At 55.8% G+C, this 17,024-nt stretch overlaps 1 protein-coding gene across 1 annotated transcript in view; it reads right to left on the bottom strand.

Annotated features, from left to right (window-relative positions):
• Positions 1 to 220: 220 nt before the first annotated feature.
• Positions 221 to 17,024, bottom strand: part of CRISPLD2 (cysteine rich secretory protein LCCL domain containing 2) — a 124,126-nt gene continuing 107,322 nt past the window's right edge. Inside the window, exon 15 of the mRNA XM_028093655.2 lies at positions 221 to 300. Coding sequence (XP_027949456.1) covers positions 249 to 300 — 52 coding nt within the window. The 3' untranslated portion in view covers positions 221 to 248. The remainder of the gene's footprint in view (positions 301 to 17,024) is intronic.

The raw sequence follows: 17,024 nt of genomic DNA, 5'->3' as shown, positions 1-17,024 counted from the left end.
AAAGCCTGGAGGAGCCAGCTGCGGAGAGAGGGAGGGAACTCAGGCCCAGAGGGTCCCAGGCGATGACTGGGAGAGGCTGGTCTGGAGCCCACAGGTGGCACAAAATGACCATTTTTTGTTTAATGTTAACATTGGCAGTTTAATAATAATGTGAGAAGCTGGCCGACCTCCCAACTCACCTGCTCATCCAGAAACAGCTCACAGAACTCCAGGAGGACCAATTTCTGCCATTCACAGGCTCATGAACGTCACCTTGGTGGCCAGGGCCCTGTGCCAGTGGGCGACCCAGGGGTAGGGAAGCTGTAAGAGAAAGCGGTTGGCGTTGGCCCTCAGCCTGGCATCAGCATAACGTCCACCAGAGGGCACCACCAGACAGCAGATGTCCACACGTGGCTCTGGCCACAGACACTCCTCCAGCCAGGGCTCTTCCGGCCAGGTGGTCCACTAATACTTACTGAATGCCTACTGTGCACCCGTGAGGCCTCTGCCCTCAGTAGACACGGATACAAGAAATTAAATGTATAATTATGTCCTGTGATTCGTGCTATAAATGAACAGCAGCAGGGAGAGGGAACACCAGGGTGGACATCATGGAGAATGAGGAATCAGGGAAGGGGCCCTCGGGGAGGGAACAGCCTTCGAGGTGGAGGCAGTAGCACATGCAAAGGCCCTGGGGCAGGGAAGGGCTGGCTGGTCGTGAGTTTTGTCCCTTTAATATCAACCTGGAATTGGAGCTGCTTAAAACAAGAGAATGCTCAAGTGGAAGGAGCTGACGGAGCTCATGTGGCCCAGCCTGCTGGGCTCAGAGAAGGTGCCGGGGGTGCTCACACACGCACACACCACTGGTTACCAGCCAGGGGAAACGGAGGCTCATCTGAAGTAGGTTTCCTAAAGATCAGGCTAGCCCTCTCCCCCAGGGCCCAGGAGCAAAGCAGATGGGCTTCTGAAGATCAGGGACTTCGGACATTTCCCTCCGGGCGGGCGGGGAGAGGTTTGTTAGGGCTCCGCGGGTGGGCAGGGGTGGGAGCAGGGGTGGCATCTGCTGCGGAAAGCACCCTGGAGGTACAGAGGAGGGGGTTCGAGTAGCCAGGAGGCGTGTGTGCATGGCCTTTCTCAGCACTGGGACAGTGGTGTACTGGGTGGCCTTGACAGCTGTCTGGCAAGGGACTCTGTTCAACACCCCAGAAAGCTCAGCCATCAGGCGGCCTCCGGGAGGGTTACTCCATGGGCAGGTTTGGCTTCAAGCGCCCATGGGGGTAGGGCTGAAAGAGCCTGCCAGACGCGGCTGCACTTCCCACACCTGCCACCCTCCAGCTGCGTGACCTGGGGAGGCACCTTCCCCTCTATGCCTCGGTGTCCTCACCTACAAAGTGATGCTGTCACAGTCCTCCCCCCTGCAGCCCGCGGGAGGTGTAGGCCGTAAGGGCTGGCTGGGATGCCGCGCGCAGTGGTGTCCGTTAGGGGGCGCAGGGCTTCGCGGCCACAGCAAGACCTCACGCCCCGCCCAAGGAGCCGCGGGTGGTTGCACTCCTCGTCCATGTCTTTTGCCCTTTCCTTGGTTTTTCTGGACTAACACAGTGTTCTCAGTTAAGATGGTCTTGCAGGCTTTTTTTTTTTTTTTAACACAAAACTTAACCAGCTAAACAGAACCAAGTCCATTTATAACAAAGTCCCAGCAGAGCAAACATTTGCAATCCCGCACAAATTTAAACAGGCTGCAGCTCGTGTCTTTAAAAGCCACCAGCGTCTTCATGTTTGTCTAGGCCTTTGTCTCCGCTGGGAGGTACTTTTCCATCTGCCCTCCTTTCTCCCAGCAGAGCCTGAGGAGGTGGGGGCGGCCGTCCAGGCGCTGGACCAGGGGTGGGCAATCTGCCCCTGGCTACGGGAGAGGCTGCGAGCTGGTGGTGTGACCGGATGTGTCCCCGTGGCATTGGTAAAATACCTTGAGTCAGTCACTCCCATGTACAAATCAGGAGAGTTCACCTGGAAATGCAGATTCATGGGTTCCCCGGGCCCCCATTCCTGCCGGCCACCCTGCCTGTAGCTGGCGGCCACTCCCCTAAATGCACGCGCGCCCAGGACAGCATTTGCATCTTTTTTTTTTTTTTAAGTAAGCTCTTTGCCCAACTTGGGGCTTAAACTCACAACCCCGAGATCAAGAGCCCCACGCTCCACCAACTGAGCAGGGCAGGTGCCCCTTGTTTTCCTTTTTAAAATAACCTATTGAAGCGAGATTCACATAACCTAAAATTAACCACTTTAAAGTGAACAGTCGAGTCGCAGTTTGCGCCCTCAGCGTGTCGGGCACCCCCCCCCCCGAGAAACCCCGTGCCCACAAGCTGTCACTCCCCACTCCTCTGCCCTGGAGCCGTGGGTCTACCTCGCCTCTACGGAGCTGCCTCTGCCGGGCATTCCTTACAGCCGGGATCGCACGAACGTGGCTGCCTGCCCTCACCGAGCCTGGCTCCGAGGTTCATCCAAGTCGTAGCCTGGGTCAGAGCTCCTTCCTTTTCATGGCTGAGCGGTACCCCAGCCCGTGCGTGTGCACATGTTACACGCATCCACTGCAGTATCACACCGCCCCCGTGTGCCCCTCTGGGCCTTGCTCCCACCCCACCGAGACTTGCTGGCTCTCTGCAACCCTGAGGGCCACTCGGATTAGCAGCCAGCATCCTCTCCGGGAGCAGAGTCTCAGACCGGGGTCCACAGAGCCATTTCTTGGCCAGTCCCTGCCCGGGGCATCTCTCACGCCCATGCGCGCGCGTGTCTGCTGCATCACGGCCGCACAATGCCACTGCGCACTTTGCTGTCCTTCCCATCCGTACAGAGAGCTCCATCCCCTTCCCTGCTGCACACGACGCCATGGCACGGCCCCTCAGCACTGTGACCCTCAGATGTGGGCCAGCCCGGCCAGCACTCCCACACCTGGCCTGGCCAAGCCCCGGGCCCCAGGCAGGCCTGGAAAGGGATGTCCTCTAGTTTCCTGGCCTCCGACCTCCCAGAGCCAACATCTGACAGCGTTGGCCGCCACAGGGCCTCATGGACATGGGGGAGATGCCTGTTAATCAAATGAATGAAAAAGTGAGTGGCTACTTCTCACTCATTGTTTAAGGCCTAGAGCCGATGTCACCTCCTCCAGGAAGCCTTCCCAGGGTCTCGGCCCTTCCTCTAGGCCCACAGGCCCATATGCACAGCACAGCACATAAGCCCGCTGGTTGTGGCTGACGGGCACTGTGTTGGCAGCGACCACACTCGCCTCCATCCTTGCTGGTACCTCCAGGAGTGGGCAGGACCCCTAGGACACAGAGCGCTGAACGGTTGAGTGCACGAGGCCTGGCACACAGCCGGGGGAGGAGCAGACGGCAAGAGTCATCTCTGCCATCATCACCACCACATCTAAGCACACCTAACAGTTTCTGTTTCCACCCAGCTCCACAATCACACCCATTTTGCAGATGAGAAACTGAGGCTGAGAGTCAGCATCTTACCCGAGGCCACACAGCTCGTAGAGTGGGAGCTGGCCGACTCCAGCTCTTCCCCACCCTGAACCCTGCTCCCACCCTCCTGTTGGGGCCCGAGGGGACACACAGGGGCAGAGTGCGCTGGGAAGCCTAGGGGGTGATTTCAGGGTCAGGGGGAAACACGGCCTGTGTCTCAGAGATGCCAGCAGGGAGGGTGAGGACAAGGGGGAGAGGTGCCCCTGAGGCAGTGTTCTATCTGCACACACACTGTGTGTCCAACCAAGGCCCTCGGACAATGGGAGGGAAGAAACCCCCACTGGGCCCTCCCCAAAGCAAAGGGCTAGCCCCACAGCCCCCAGTCCCTCCGGAGGCTGGGGCTGCCACGTTGGCCGCAAAAGTCCAGGTTATGATCTGCCTCCTCTCACCTCTCCCTTGGGGAGAGGGAGGGAGACACATGTTCTCTAAGGGGGGACTCTGAAGATGTCAAGGGCTTCAGTTAAAAGAGAAGAAAGGAAGCTAAAAGGAGCCAGGGGCTGGTGAGACGGGGTCTCACGTGAAGGGGCCCCCCCACCAATTACAGGATGTGTCTTGTCTTCACCCACTCGTCTTCCTCCTTGCTCTCCAAACAGAATTCTGTTGTTCCCAGGCTGGTGCCAGGTCCTAGGCAGAATTGGGGAGAGATGGAGAGAGCCAGGACCTACAGAGGCAGGAGAACGCAGGTGAGGGCTCTCGCCCTTCTTACGGACAATCTACATCTTAGAGAAAGGGATGAGAAAACAAGCAAAACTGGGGACAGGCAGCTCTCATCTTCATCAGAAAGCAGGGCTGAGGCTGGGAGGGGGCGAGAGGTGAACACGAAAGCTGGATTCGGGGGGTGAGGTCTGGGGTGAGTGAATAAGGGAGGCATCCTGGGGTCGCTGCAGGAGTTGGGAAACAAAGCTGTGGGTGAAGAAGTAGATTCCTTTAATCTTTTAGGGAACTGCAAGTAAAAATCCAAACTCCTTTGTCTCCCCAGTCGGTGGCTAGATCATACTTCTCTCCGACACTCTCTAGACTGCGCTGTCGGGAAACCTGGCTCATAGTAGGGTTACATCCGCAAAGCCCATCTCACAACAAGGAAATAATTTAATCCTCATCACGGCTCAGAGGCCGGGGCTGCCATTATGCCACACCAAAGATGACAGAAGGGAGACACAAAGAGGTCATGTGAGTTGCCCAAGGTCACAGAGCCAGAACGGGGCCATGCCAGGACAAAGCCCGGGTTCTCCTGCTTCCAAATCCTGACCTCTTTTCTCTCCCCAGCTCTGTCCCTGGGGAAGGATCCAATGACACTGAATCGTCTCTTTTTCAGAGTTCAATATTTTGGGCCAAATCTGAGTGAGGTTTGCTGTTTCCTCTGAAAAGTTTGGCCTGACCTCAGGGCACCGCCTGGTCACTGGCAAGGGTCCTCCACGGGCGGGGATGGGCTAGTGGGCAGGCTGCTCTGGACACGATTCAACAGAAACTCAGATAACCCGATAAAAGCTCTTATTTATCTTTGTGGTCAAAACACACAGGACAGTTTAAAGGTGTCAAGTAGGATAATGCCCACTGCAGGGTTGGAAGTGGGCACCGCTAGTCTCTGCCGGTGGAAGGTTAAATCCGTACAACTTTTTGGAGAGCAACTTGACACTATGAATCCAGTGTCTTTAAAAATACAAAGTCTTTGACTCAGCCACTCCACTTCTAGGAACATAGCCCAGGGAAATAATCCTGTACAATGTAATTGTTCTCAATCACACACTGATGGAGTTCAGACCGAGGGTCCTATGTGGTCAATGGAGTTCATGTCTAATTGGTTAACTGGAACATTTGTTCTTCCACGGACATTTTGTTTCCCCTCAAAATGGAAGAGCGCTTGGGCTATTTTTAAAAATAGCACCTAATTATGCATATAAATTTCTATTGATTTCATGGCCTGGCTTCCAATTCCAAAAGCCACAGGATTCTCAGTCTGGAGAGGATCTCACAGGTTTTTGAGTCCAACATTTCCCAAAGGGTATCACATAAGAGGTTAAAGAATGAATGCTTTTGCATTGGAATGCATTCAGGAAAATGGAACATGCTCTTCCCTGCAGGACTTCTCAGGGCCTTTGCTATATGATGGGCATTGCAAGTCTCTGCCACACAGATAGAGGGTGCAGTGTTTCTGTGCCATGTTTGGCCACTGCATTCATTTTCTGGGGCTGCTGTAACAAAGTATCAAGAGCTGGGTGGCATAAAATAAAAGACATTCTTTTCATAGTTCTGGTGGCTAGAGGCCCAAGAGCAAGGTATCAGCAGGGCCAAGCTCTCTCTGACAGCTCCAGGGGAGGATCCTTCCTTGCTCTTCCAGCTCTTGGTAGCCCCGGGCATCCCTTGGCTGTCTTCACGTGCTTATCTGCCTTCCGTATCTGTGTCCAAACTTCCTCTTCTTACAAGGACCCCAGTCATCACGCCCACCCCTCTCTAGTAGGACCTCATCTAAACTTGACATCTGTCAAGACTGTTTCCAAATAAGCTCACATGCACAGGTTCCAGATGGGTGTGAATTGTGGGGGGACACTATTCACCCCAATACAGATGGAAAGCCCTCGGAGGCTTCTAAGCAGGGGAGGCATGGGAGCATTCCTCCACCTGCTGCACTGGGACAGACCATAGAGGTGAGGGCAGGCACCGGGACAGCAGCGAGGAGCTCCCTGCAAGGTCCGGGCGAGAGGACACGTGGCTCAGGCCAGGTGGAGGAGTGCAGGGGGGGGAGGTGCTTGGCCTTGGGCTGCAGTTTGAAGGGGGAGTAACATGCGGTGACCCAGCATTTGAATGTGTGACTCAAGGAAATGAGGCATCAGTGTTACCCAACTTTCTGCGACCTGCTGTGTGCCCTGCAGGACACACCAGCCTCCCTGTCACCATGGGAGGCTGTAAATACCAGGACCTTGAGCAAGGCGCTCCTCCTCTCGGGGCCCTGGTGTCCTGATCTGAGATACAGGGCTCCAGGGCTCGAAGGTGGTCATTTGGCAGTTGCCCTCCCAGCCCCCACGGCTCTGCAGAAACAGTGCCCCGCCCACACGCACGATGCCCACGGAGCCTTCCCGGCAGCCGATGTGCGCTTGGCGCATTCGAGGGAGGGAAGGCCGGACCCAGTCTGACCCTCCCTGGGATGGGCGCCGCTGTGGGTGCTCGAGCAGACAACAGGGCCTGCACAGTGCAGGAGAGGTCACCTGGGTGGGGAGACTCCTGTGGCTTCTGGTGGCTTTCAGTGGCTGTGTGGCTTGGGCTGGGCTGACCAGCGGGGCTCGAGGAGTCCGGCGGCCACAACCTCAGGACTGGAGCCTGCTTCTGTTTCGACAGGGCTAAGGGTGGTTTGCACTCATGGAAACGGGTCATGCTGCCCAGGCTCGAGTCACCTCCCAAGCTCTCCACGAAGCAGGTCACAGAGCCAGGCAACTGTCCTAATTTGAGCTCTGAAATTTCTTGTAGACCTCTCCCTTCTGCCGGGAATTTGGAGGACTTGGTCCAACATCTGGGCAGGAAGGAGGCTGACCTGCTTCCATGCACTGGACTGGCCAGGCAGCAAGAGACGAGGCGGGGAGGTGCGGAGCGCCTGCGTGGGCGTGGGGAATGCTCTGAGACTCGGTTTTTCCATCTGCGAGATGGGCCATCGCTGGCCACCTTCCCTTCACAAAAGGGCAGCTTAACCCCCAACAACAAAGGAAGCACGTAAGCTGTGAAGAAAGGCCAGCCCTTGAATCTGGACATGCTCCATTGGGAGGACGCCGGCCCATTTTCTCGGGTTCCCTCAGAGCGCTGACTGTGGGGAATGGGAGACAGAGGCAGTGAGCGTGTGTCCCGGGGCTGCTGTGAGAAAGTGCCACAAACTGGGACCTTAACACAGCAGACATGCAGTTCCGGAGGCTGGAAGTCCAGGACCAAGGTGTGGGCAGGCCGCATTCTCTCTCAAGGACCCTCACCCGCTGTCCCGGCTTCTGGTACCACCAGCAATCTTGGCGTCCCTTGGCTCACGGACTCATCCTCTCGCCTCTGCCTCATCACCACATGGCCTTCTCCTGGGGTATCTAAGTTCCTCTATTCTGATAAGGACCCCCGTCACTGGGTTCAGGCCCACCCTCATCCAGCATGACCCCTAATTTAACTTGACATCAGCCAAGACCCTATTTCCAAACAAGGCCACTTACGGCTTTGGGGGTAATGGATCTTTTCACAGGGCGTGTCCTTCCCATGCTGCCAGTGAGGAGTCAGAAAGGCTGGGTGGAGGGACGATTCCCTCCTGGCCATGTCTGGGGTTGGGGGACCGCCCTGCACAGCTGGGGACCCCTGGGCTGTCCCACCTGCCCTCACAGATGGAGGTTCCCCATGTCTCCCCTGCAAGGGGCAGCCGGCCTGAGGTCACCCAGCTGCCCACTGGCAAAGCTACACCAGAATGCAGAGCTCCAGTGCCGGACCAGGGCTGGGCTGTGACCTGGGGAAGGAAGCTCAGCGTCTTAGCCCCAGCCCTGCACACAGGCCCAGTGGAGAATGGGCGGCTAGAGCGGAAATTCATGGCGGGGAGAAATCGGCGCCTTTACCTGTTGGATGGCAGAAGGCCTTGACCTTGCATCAGGGCCCCACGTGACTTCCCAGGCCGCGTGCACAGACCCACAGCAGCTGCCCCCCGCTCCGGCCAGTCCTCTGGACGGGGACCGAGGACTGAGTTGGCTCACAGGCTCCCTGGAGGCTGGCTCTGCAGGGAATGTTTGCCAACCCAAACGACACACTTCCCAGAGAGGCATGGGGACCTGCTGGAGGTCACACAGCCAGCCGTCAGGGCCTGTGTGAGGGGCCAGGGGCCTCGCCTGCCGCTCTGCCAGTGGGGTCCTCGTAGCCCTCATCCACGGAGCTGGTGTCTTCCGGGGAGGTCTTCACACAGGGGAAGCCAGGGTGGACTTGATAACGGCTCCACAGTGGCAGTTGGGAAGAAAGGAGGACCGTCTGCACACCCATCCCACCTGTGAGCAGCCGGGTGCTCTGGGCAGCTGGACTCAGCCAAAGGTTACTGTCACCAGTCAAGCCTCTCGGGTGTCCTGTCACTGAGCCTCGGCTTCCAGAGCTGTGACGGATCGCAAGTTCAACGTCATCGGTGGTCATGAGGATTCGGGATTCCCTCCCAACAGCACCGGCACATAGTAGGTGCCTGAGAAAGGTGCCATTTCCATTTTTTATTGCTGCTGTAATCAATTTCTACAAACTCAGCAGCTTAACAGCACAGATTTATTGTCTTCAACCTAGAGGTTAGAGGTTCAACACGGGTCTCCTTGGGCTCAATCAAGATGTCGGTGGGGCTGCGCTCCTTCTGGGGGCTATGGGGGGGGCAACCTACTCCCTGCCCTTGCAGCTTCTAGAGGGGGTGTTCCTGGGCTCACAGCCCTCCCCCAGAGCTCAGCACCAGCAACACTGTATCTCTGTGCTTAGACCCCGCAATGTTGTATCTCTGTGCTCAGACCCAGCAACACTGTATCTCTGTGCTCAGCACCAGCTACATTGTATCTATGCTCAGAGCCAGCAACATTGTATCTCTCTGAGCCTTCCCCTCTTTCTCTGGAAAAGTTGAGCCCATTTGGGCAACCCAGGATAACCTCCATATCACAAGGCCCAAACTCAATCCCATCTGCAAAGTCCCTTTAGCCACGCGAGGTCACATACGCACAGGTTCCGGGAATTAAGGCAAGGACGTCTGGGGGGTTTTATTTTGCTGACCACAGGTGAGTGGAGCTGAATTCCATCAAGCAAGGGAAGCCTGGCCTGGTCTCTGGCAGTTCTTTTTGGACCAAGAGGATTCCACTAACACCAGCTCATTCCAGAACCATTTCCCATCGTTCTGCTGTTTTTGACTTTCTTCAAAGAGGTACTGTCTAGCCAAGGAGACTGGGTCAGAGCTGCCAAACCTTTGCTTCAAAATAAACCCTACTAGGAAATTTCCATGAGATCGGGCCCCTTTCTTCCCCTACAAAGCTGCCTGAAATCCCAGACCCAGCAGGGCTTCTTGTGGAAAAGCCTTTAGATTTCAAGCTCTACCAGATGGGGCTTGCGTTGTTGTTTGGCGTTTATTTTCTTTGTTAGTTTTCCCCCCATCGATCTAAAGGGCACCAGGTACATACATCACCATGCGGGCAACGTGAACCTGATTTAGGACATCACCAACTCGGAAAGGGTTCTGCAGCCCTCCTCCTCAAAAGGGCCTAAACCATCCCTGCTTAAATTCTTCGGGGGTCCCTCCTCCTGGTCTTCAAGGAGTGCTCCGCCATCTTTACAGGGAGCGTATCTTATGCCAACACGGAGGCGGGCACACACATCCCCCCGGCCTAATACCCAGCATCTTTTTACCTTGATTTTCCCAGAGGTATTTACACACGGGCTCAGTTTCAGACACTTCCACATGGAAGAAGGCCATTTGTTTTGGATTTCAAACAGCTTGCAAGGATAGACATCATCTCATGAATTCTCCCCACGATACTGGCGTCCCCACTTTCCTGATGAGGAAACAGGGTGGGACAGGGGAGGGGACTGGGTCATGGTCACTCAGCTGGTAGGTGGCAGGGCTGGAGTTTGAAGCTGAGTCTTCTGACTTTACGTCTTCCCAATTTACGATGGCAACACGCACTCTCTTTTGTGGTAAGAAACGTATATGTGGTCTTCGTCCCAGGTTCCCGGCACAAGAGCTCCTCAAACCCTGGTAACTTCCTCATAGAGGTGCGAGGGGCGTCTTTGTTCATCCGGAACAAGACCCCTTTCACCACACCCGAGTCGATGCTAATGAGGTGACCCTTGGTGGCCCTCAGATAGCTTCAGCATGGGGCTGGTGACCAGAGGAAGCAACTGTGTGATGAGAGGGTTGGAATTTGCAGCCCCATCCCCAACCTCCAGGGAAGGGAGTGGGGCTGGGGATGGAGTTGATCACCGGCGGCCAATGACTGAGCCCATCCCGCCTACATAATGGAACCTACAAAAATGCTCTAAATGAAGGGGTTTGGAAAGGTTCTGGCTTGATGAATGCACCCACGTGCCAGGAGGGTGGCACACCCCAAGTCCCAAAAGGACAGAAGTTCCTTCGGGACCTCCCCCGACATACCTCTGCACCTGGCTGTTGATTTGTCTCCTTTATAATAAACCAGTAAATGCAAGGCAAGTGTTTCCCTGCGGGCTGTGAGCTGATACCACAGATTATCAAACCTGAAGGGGTCACGGGAACCCTCAACGTATAGCCAAGGCGGACAGAAGTGTGGGCAACCTGGGGACCCACTACTTACAGAATGGCCTCTAAAGCGGGGGCAGTCTTATGGGTCTGAGCCCTCACCTGAGGGGTCTGTGCTAACTCCAGGGACTGTGAGGATTGAATTAAGTTGTAGGACACCCAGCTGGTGTCCACAGTGACCCGGGGAATGGCTGGGTGTGAAAACCCCACACGTTTGGTGCCAGAAGCATTATGAGTAAAAAAACAGATCTTAGTCGTGTCTATATTCAGTGGGGCATTAACTCGCTCAGGGTCTGGTAGGTTTGTCAGGTCAGCTGTGTGCTGGTGACCAAGTGGTGGACAAGAAATGTGCATGCCCTTGCGCCATGGCGCACTGAGAAGGGAAGCACCAGGACCCTGCGCACCAGGACCACTGTAGAACTTATGAACAAAAACTGCAGAGATTCTGGCTCAACTGGTGTGGGGTGGGCCCATCACACTGGGAATTTTTAATATATATATATTTTTAATTTAGGCATGTGCCAGGCTGAGTAATGGTCCCCAAAGATGCCAGGTCCCAATCCCTGGCACCTGTAAACGTTTCCTTCCGTGGCAAAGAGTTTACAGATACGACTAAGGCTCTTGAGAGAGAGAAGCGGGACCCTGGACTATCTGGTGGGAGCACTTGTGTCCCTACAGGGAGGCAGAGGGAGGTGTGACACACAGAGGGGAAGGTGGCATGACCCCAGGAGCAGAGATGGGAGGGATGTGGCCACAAAGCCAGCACTACCAGCAGCCACCAGAAGCCAGAAGAGACCAGAGCTTTCAGAGGGAGCCCGGCCTTGACACCTTGATCTCACAGTTCCAGCCTCCAGAACTGAGAGAGAATCCATACTGTTCTTTTACACCCCAAGTTTACGGTAATTGACGACAGCGGTCACAGCAAATGCACACAAGGAAGATACACAGCCTGATGGACGGTTAAATGCACGTACACCTGTGTGGTCCCCTGTAGATCACAACAGAACATCCCCAGCACCCCGGAAGACCCCCCAGAAATAACCGCTCTCCCAGCCACTGTCATAAGAGGTTCGTTTTGCCTGTTGTAGAGCTTCATACACATGGGATTGTGCAACAATCATAATTTGCTCATCTATTCTCCACTGATGGGCACCGACCTGCTCTCAGTTATCTGCTATTATCAACCAAGCTGAGAGGAACAGCGGCCTAGGGTCTTCTGTGGAGGTATCCGTTCATCTGCCTCGGGCACACAACTAGGAGTGGACATGCTGCGTCTGGATCAGGAAGTTTCTGCAGCTTCCCAGGTGATCCAAATGTGTAATCAGGTGCTGAGAACCATTGCTCTAGACCAACGGCTCTCAACTGGGGCCGCCTTTGCTCCCCTGGGGGCATGTGGCCAGATCTGGAGACATTTTTGGTTGTTACAACTCAGACTGGGGGACACCAATTGTCTGTAGTGGACAGAGGTCAGGGATGCTGCTAAACGAACATCCTACCGTACATAGGGCAACACCTCTCCCCGCCCCCATGGCAGTGAATTATCTGGCCCCGATGGCCAAAAGGCCCGAGAAACACTACTGCACACGGATGAGTCACGACCCTGTGCATGAGTAACCCACCTGCACGGAAGTTGCAGCTCCAAGAGCCCAGTTCCCACTCCGAGAGGTGCTCCGGACTGCCAGTGACGAGGGTCAGAGCCGTGGGGGCAGAGAGCAGGCTGCCTGCGGAGAATGCGGCCTCCTTCCCCGAGCTGACCTCAGCTGGGGGTCGTTAGCCGGAGCTCCGAGGCAAACTCCTGCTGCACAGGTGCGCAGAGTGGTTTTCCGACCTCATTCCCCTGTTCTGCAGTTCCTTCCTGGGTCTGTTGGCTCCAGAGACACAGAAGCCCCCCCGCCCCCCAACCCCGGGGTGGGGGGAGGGCACGGTGGAAACCAGTCTGAGCCACGCTGCAGGTGTTTGCTCAGTGAGGGGATGATGGTCCAGGTGCACGTCCAGGCAGCGTGGCCCAGGGAGCGCTGAGTGAGATTGGCCTTGTGCCCACGGGTCTCGGGAACGAGGGTCTAACCAGTGGGCTTCCACTCGGCTCCGTCTGCCGGGCAATGTTTATGGCCTTGTACAGGCACTGTCATGGGGCCTCTGTGTGAGTGTGGGGGGCATTGGCTGGCTGTTCGCCACCCCCATTTCCTCTTCCTCCTTGGCCCGCTGGACTACACTTCCCAGCATCCCTTGCAGTCAGGGGCGGCCCTGTGACTGACTGCAGGTGAAGTCCGGAGCTCCTCTTAAAAACCTCCCATACCCGCTCCTCCTTGCTCGGTGCCACCCAGGAGCCTGACCGCGGGTGGGTGGCCGAGCCAAAGACAGGAAGATCCTGGTCCCTAAGTCCTCCTTGGAAAAGTCACCCACCTAACACCTGCTTTGCACGATTGAGTGGAAAACAAACTCCAGTTAAGTCACAGAAACGTGGAGATCGGCTTGTTTTAGCAGTTCGCATGTCCTTAACTAGTACCCTGTGCTTCTCCAAACCGGGGGCAGGGGGGGGTGGGTAGAGTTCCAACTCCGCTCCTGGTGAGAAGTGATTCCTCACCCCCAAAAGGACTTATAATGCAGAACGAGAAAGAGTTTGCAGAGAAAAAGGTGCCAAAGGCACACGGCCGAATGACGTAAGTCCGGAGCAGCGAGGGCTGTGGCAGTTGGGCAGGCGTTTCTCAACCTCTGTAGTCGGGTTGTCGAAACCTGCGGCCGGGCATTCAGATGTGCAAACATGAGTGAATTATTCTTTGCTCTTGTTTTTTTACATTATAATATTTACACATAATTAAAATCATATTGGCTTTCCACTCTCCCATTTCATGAAACCTCTTCAAACTGCTCTCAGGCCCCCGAGGCAGGACTTCGGCAGTCTCAGCACCACACTGGTGTTCGGTCACTTGTGTTCCCTGATTTGAGCCGTGGAACTCTGATCTCAAATACTGTGTGGGTTGCTCCCCAGCTTGGTGGTTCTGTGGTCCTCAAGCGGGGTCACTTTGCTCCTTGCGTTGGTGACCCCTCTTCCCCGCCCCAGGAGTGCACCAACCTGCCCGCTTGGCCATATCCCACTTCCCCCTCTGGGGCCCATGGAACTTCTAGAGCCCCACATGCCACACACACGCTGTGGAAGCAGGGCTCTCCGGTCAGACTCCTTCCCAGGGTCCCACCCCCAGCCTTTCTGCTCTAGCATCCAGGCCCGTGTGGAAGCGACGCTGGGCCGGGGGTCCTGGCCCTTCCCATCTTCTGCGTCACAGGATCCCGAGCGTCTGTGTTTGCCAGGTGCCTGGGTCCGCCGACGGAGGCCGGGGGCGGGGGCCACTGGAGGAGAAGCCCCCTCCCCCCTTGTGGCTACAGCTCCGGTAGCCTCCTGTGCTAGCTGAACTCAGGTCTCGGCCCAGCTGTGTGGCTTCCCAGCGTTCTGTGGACCGCACGGCCAGCTCCCTGCATTCAGTGTCCTCCGTCAAAGTGTCCAGAGGAGCGCGTTTCCCGGGCTGGACCCCGATGGCTACGCAAGCCCCCACCTCCCACGGTGCTGCCCCAACCGGCCGCTCGCCTCTCCCCCTCTTGCCCTCCATGGACTTTTTTCTTCCCTCGGCTGCGTCTTGCAGTTTCCCTTCAGATTCAGGCCGAGGTCGCTCTTCCACGTGTGGCTCTTCATGTGAGAACACCCAGGTCTGGGAATTCCAGAAACATTATGTACACTTGAATGCCCGACTTCCAAGACCACTGACTAAGGACTTAAGAAAACCTCAAAAAGTTATTTTGAAGCTCGAAACTGAGTGTATCTGTTCTCCTCCTCCCTGAGCGATAAGCGGCATTTTGTGGCTGGTTTGTAACAGCAGTAGGAGTGCTGAAGGGGGGAACCCCAAAAGAAAACCTCTGAGCTGTTTTATAATATCCTTCCCCTATAGAAGCAAAGCCAGTAGCCAGCAAGCGACAGAATGTGTTCACAGGAGCAAATTTTCATAGAAACCAGTGATACGTTGTTGCGCCTATGAGCCTGGTCTCTCTGGAAGGACAGAAGATGCTGCTAACTGGGAGGGAAATGGGGGTTGGGGTGAGAGGAAGGTGGGGTCCCTAACTGTCCCTTTGACTCTGTTACACCGGGCATGGGCGTTCCTTTCTGAAAATGGAGGAGGAAAAACATCTCATCCCTCTTTCCAAAAAGTCCAGTTGACTCAAGTCATCCTGTCTGAAATACAGGAAAAAAAGAAAAGAAAAGAAAAGAAAAACAGCTGCTAAAAGTCTCCAGCTTAAGGCTGTGCTCTGCAGAAATACCCAAACCGCACTAACCCCTTGCCTGCCATTTGCGATAAGCATTTGCAGGTTCAGGGAGAAACGGGTCACAAGTGTGCAAGGGAGGGCGTGGGCAGCAGACACCAGATCCCCGTCTTCTGGCTGCTTGGGGCTTATCTGCCTCGGGTACTGCAGAGGATTAGAGTTGCCATCGTTCCATATTTGCTCACTGGTTGGCTGGCTGGCTGAGCACGCACATGGCCACATTCATCTGAGGTCTGAGATCAGAGGTCAGAGATGACTAAGGAGACGGCGATCAGGACCCCTCCCTTCCCTGTCTGAGGTCAGGCCCAGACCCGCACCGGTTGGAGGAAACCCAGGCCAGCCCGACCTGCTGTACGCATCTGTTTCATGGCGTGGTGGCAGGTTCCCCTGGTGTCCCCTGGAGAGCGTGACTTGGTGGCCTGCCTTGGGAGGCTGGCCTCTGCGAGCTGTGTCCACCAGCATGGACAGGGCGGACATCTCAGAAGGACTGCAAGGAAGACTTAGAACCAAGCCCAGGACAGGTCCTGGCCACAGTTTCTACAGCCCAGTGCTGCCCACAAGCATTGAAGATGCCATCCCCCACACAGCCACCAGAGGGCACTGTCCATTGCCACATCACCACTCCCCTTCTGAAACCTTCCATGGCTCCCCATGGCTCTTAGGAGAAAGGCCAGATTCATAAAGCCATCTTGCAAGGTCCTGAATGAGGTGACTGCTGGCCTTCCTGGCTTCTTCTTATCCTCCATGCTCTGCTCCAGCAATAAAGGCTGTCTCTCAGTTCCTGGGAAAGACAATACTTCCCGTGGCCACAGGGCTTCTGCAACCCCTCTCTCCCCAGCTAGGCTGGGCCAGGAAGGCCGGCGGCCTCTCCCCCACTTGGGCTTCCAAGCATCTTCCCCAAGCGGCGAGGCCAGCCTTGTTGCTGCCTGGATGGGGCAGTGGAGGGGGGGAGACTCAGCGAGAAAAATTCCACATAAACAAATGCCTCCAAACACTATCTGGCCACACATGAATTATAACACTGGGTTAGAGCCGTTAATTCTTTGTTCTGTTTATGCCTGTGAACTCCCCCTTGAAAGCAAGGGCTGTCGATGCTTCCTGTGTGCCCCCCAGCACAAGCTGGGAAATAGAACCAGTAATGGTTGCTCACACGCCATGCTCCCTGTCCGATCCCTGGGCCATGGCAGACATCACAAATGGATCTCAGCTCTCCAAACAGGCATTACTAATCAGTCTGGGCATGTGAGAGGATCTCTGGCCTTTCTGTTTGACCTGATGTGTGTGGCACGGTGTTCAGCATGTACATGAAGAGCTTGATTAATATTTGTTCAGTGAATGCAGGATGATGTTGCATGTTCCTAAGTCCTAACATCTGATGACCAGGGCCACCTCTCCACTCCTACAGCTGTATAGTTTGTGCACTGAACAAAAGCACCTGGCAGGGGCAACGGGGACTGAAATCCAGCCGTCAGCGAGCAGTGGCCTTTGCCATGGGGGACGTGTCTGGCCCAACCATGGCAATCCCGTCAGATGTTCTGGATCTTACCCAACCCTGCCTGCCTCCGACTTGGGGGATGGGGCCCAGAATCCCAAAGCCAGAGGCTCCAGACAGTAGCCTCTGCCCCTGAAAATGGACTCTGGGTGCGGAGGAGAGTCCCCAGGCCCGAGCAGGCTCCTCCATCCGTGGGGCTCTTCGCTGGGCTGACTTCCCCACACCCTCTTCCCTCATGGCCCAAGACGTTCATTGTGGAGGGGAATCCCCTTTCATGTCCCTTCATTTAAATGCCTCTTCCCTTTTTCAAAGTCCGGGAGGGCTCTGGTTCACCCATTCAGACCAAACACGGTAGATTCTGTTTCTTTCAAACCTGACCCTTCGTTTCCGCTATTCGCACTGTTCCTGCTCACCTGGCCCTGGCCACAGCCGCGGGAGCCTTGCCCAAATCCGGCTCCAACCCCGAGGAGCAGCCCTTCCAGGCTGAACGCGCAGC

Source organism: Eumetopias jubatus, unplaced genomic scaffold, assembly GCF_037043125.1.
Source record: "Eumetopias jubatus isolate StellerSeaLion01/CBP00866 unplaced genomic scaffold, mEumJub1_p1.0 scaffold_10, whole genome shotgun sequence".
NCBI classification, from domain to species: domain Eukaryota; kingdom Metazoa; phylum Chordata; class Mammalia; order Carnivora; family Otariidae; genus Eumetopias; species Eumetopias jubatus.
Note: the sequence above shows the minus strand (reverse complement) of the source record. Positions and strands in the feature narration are given on the sequence as shown.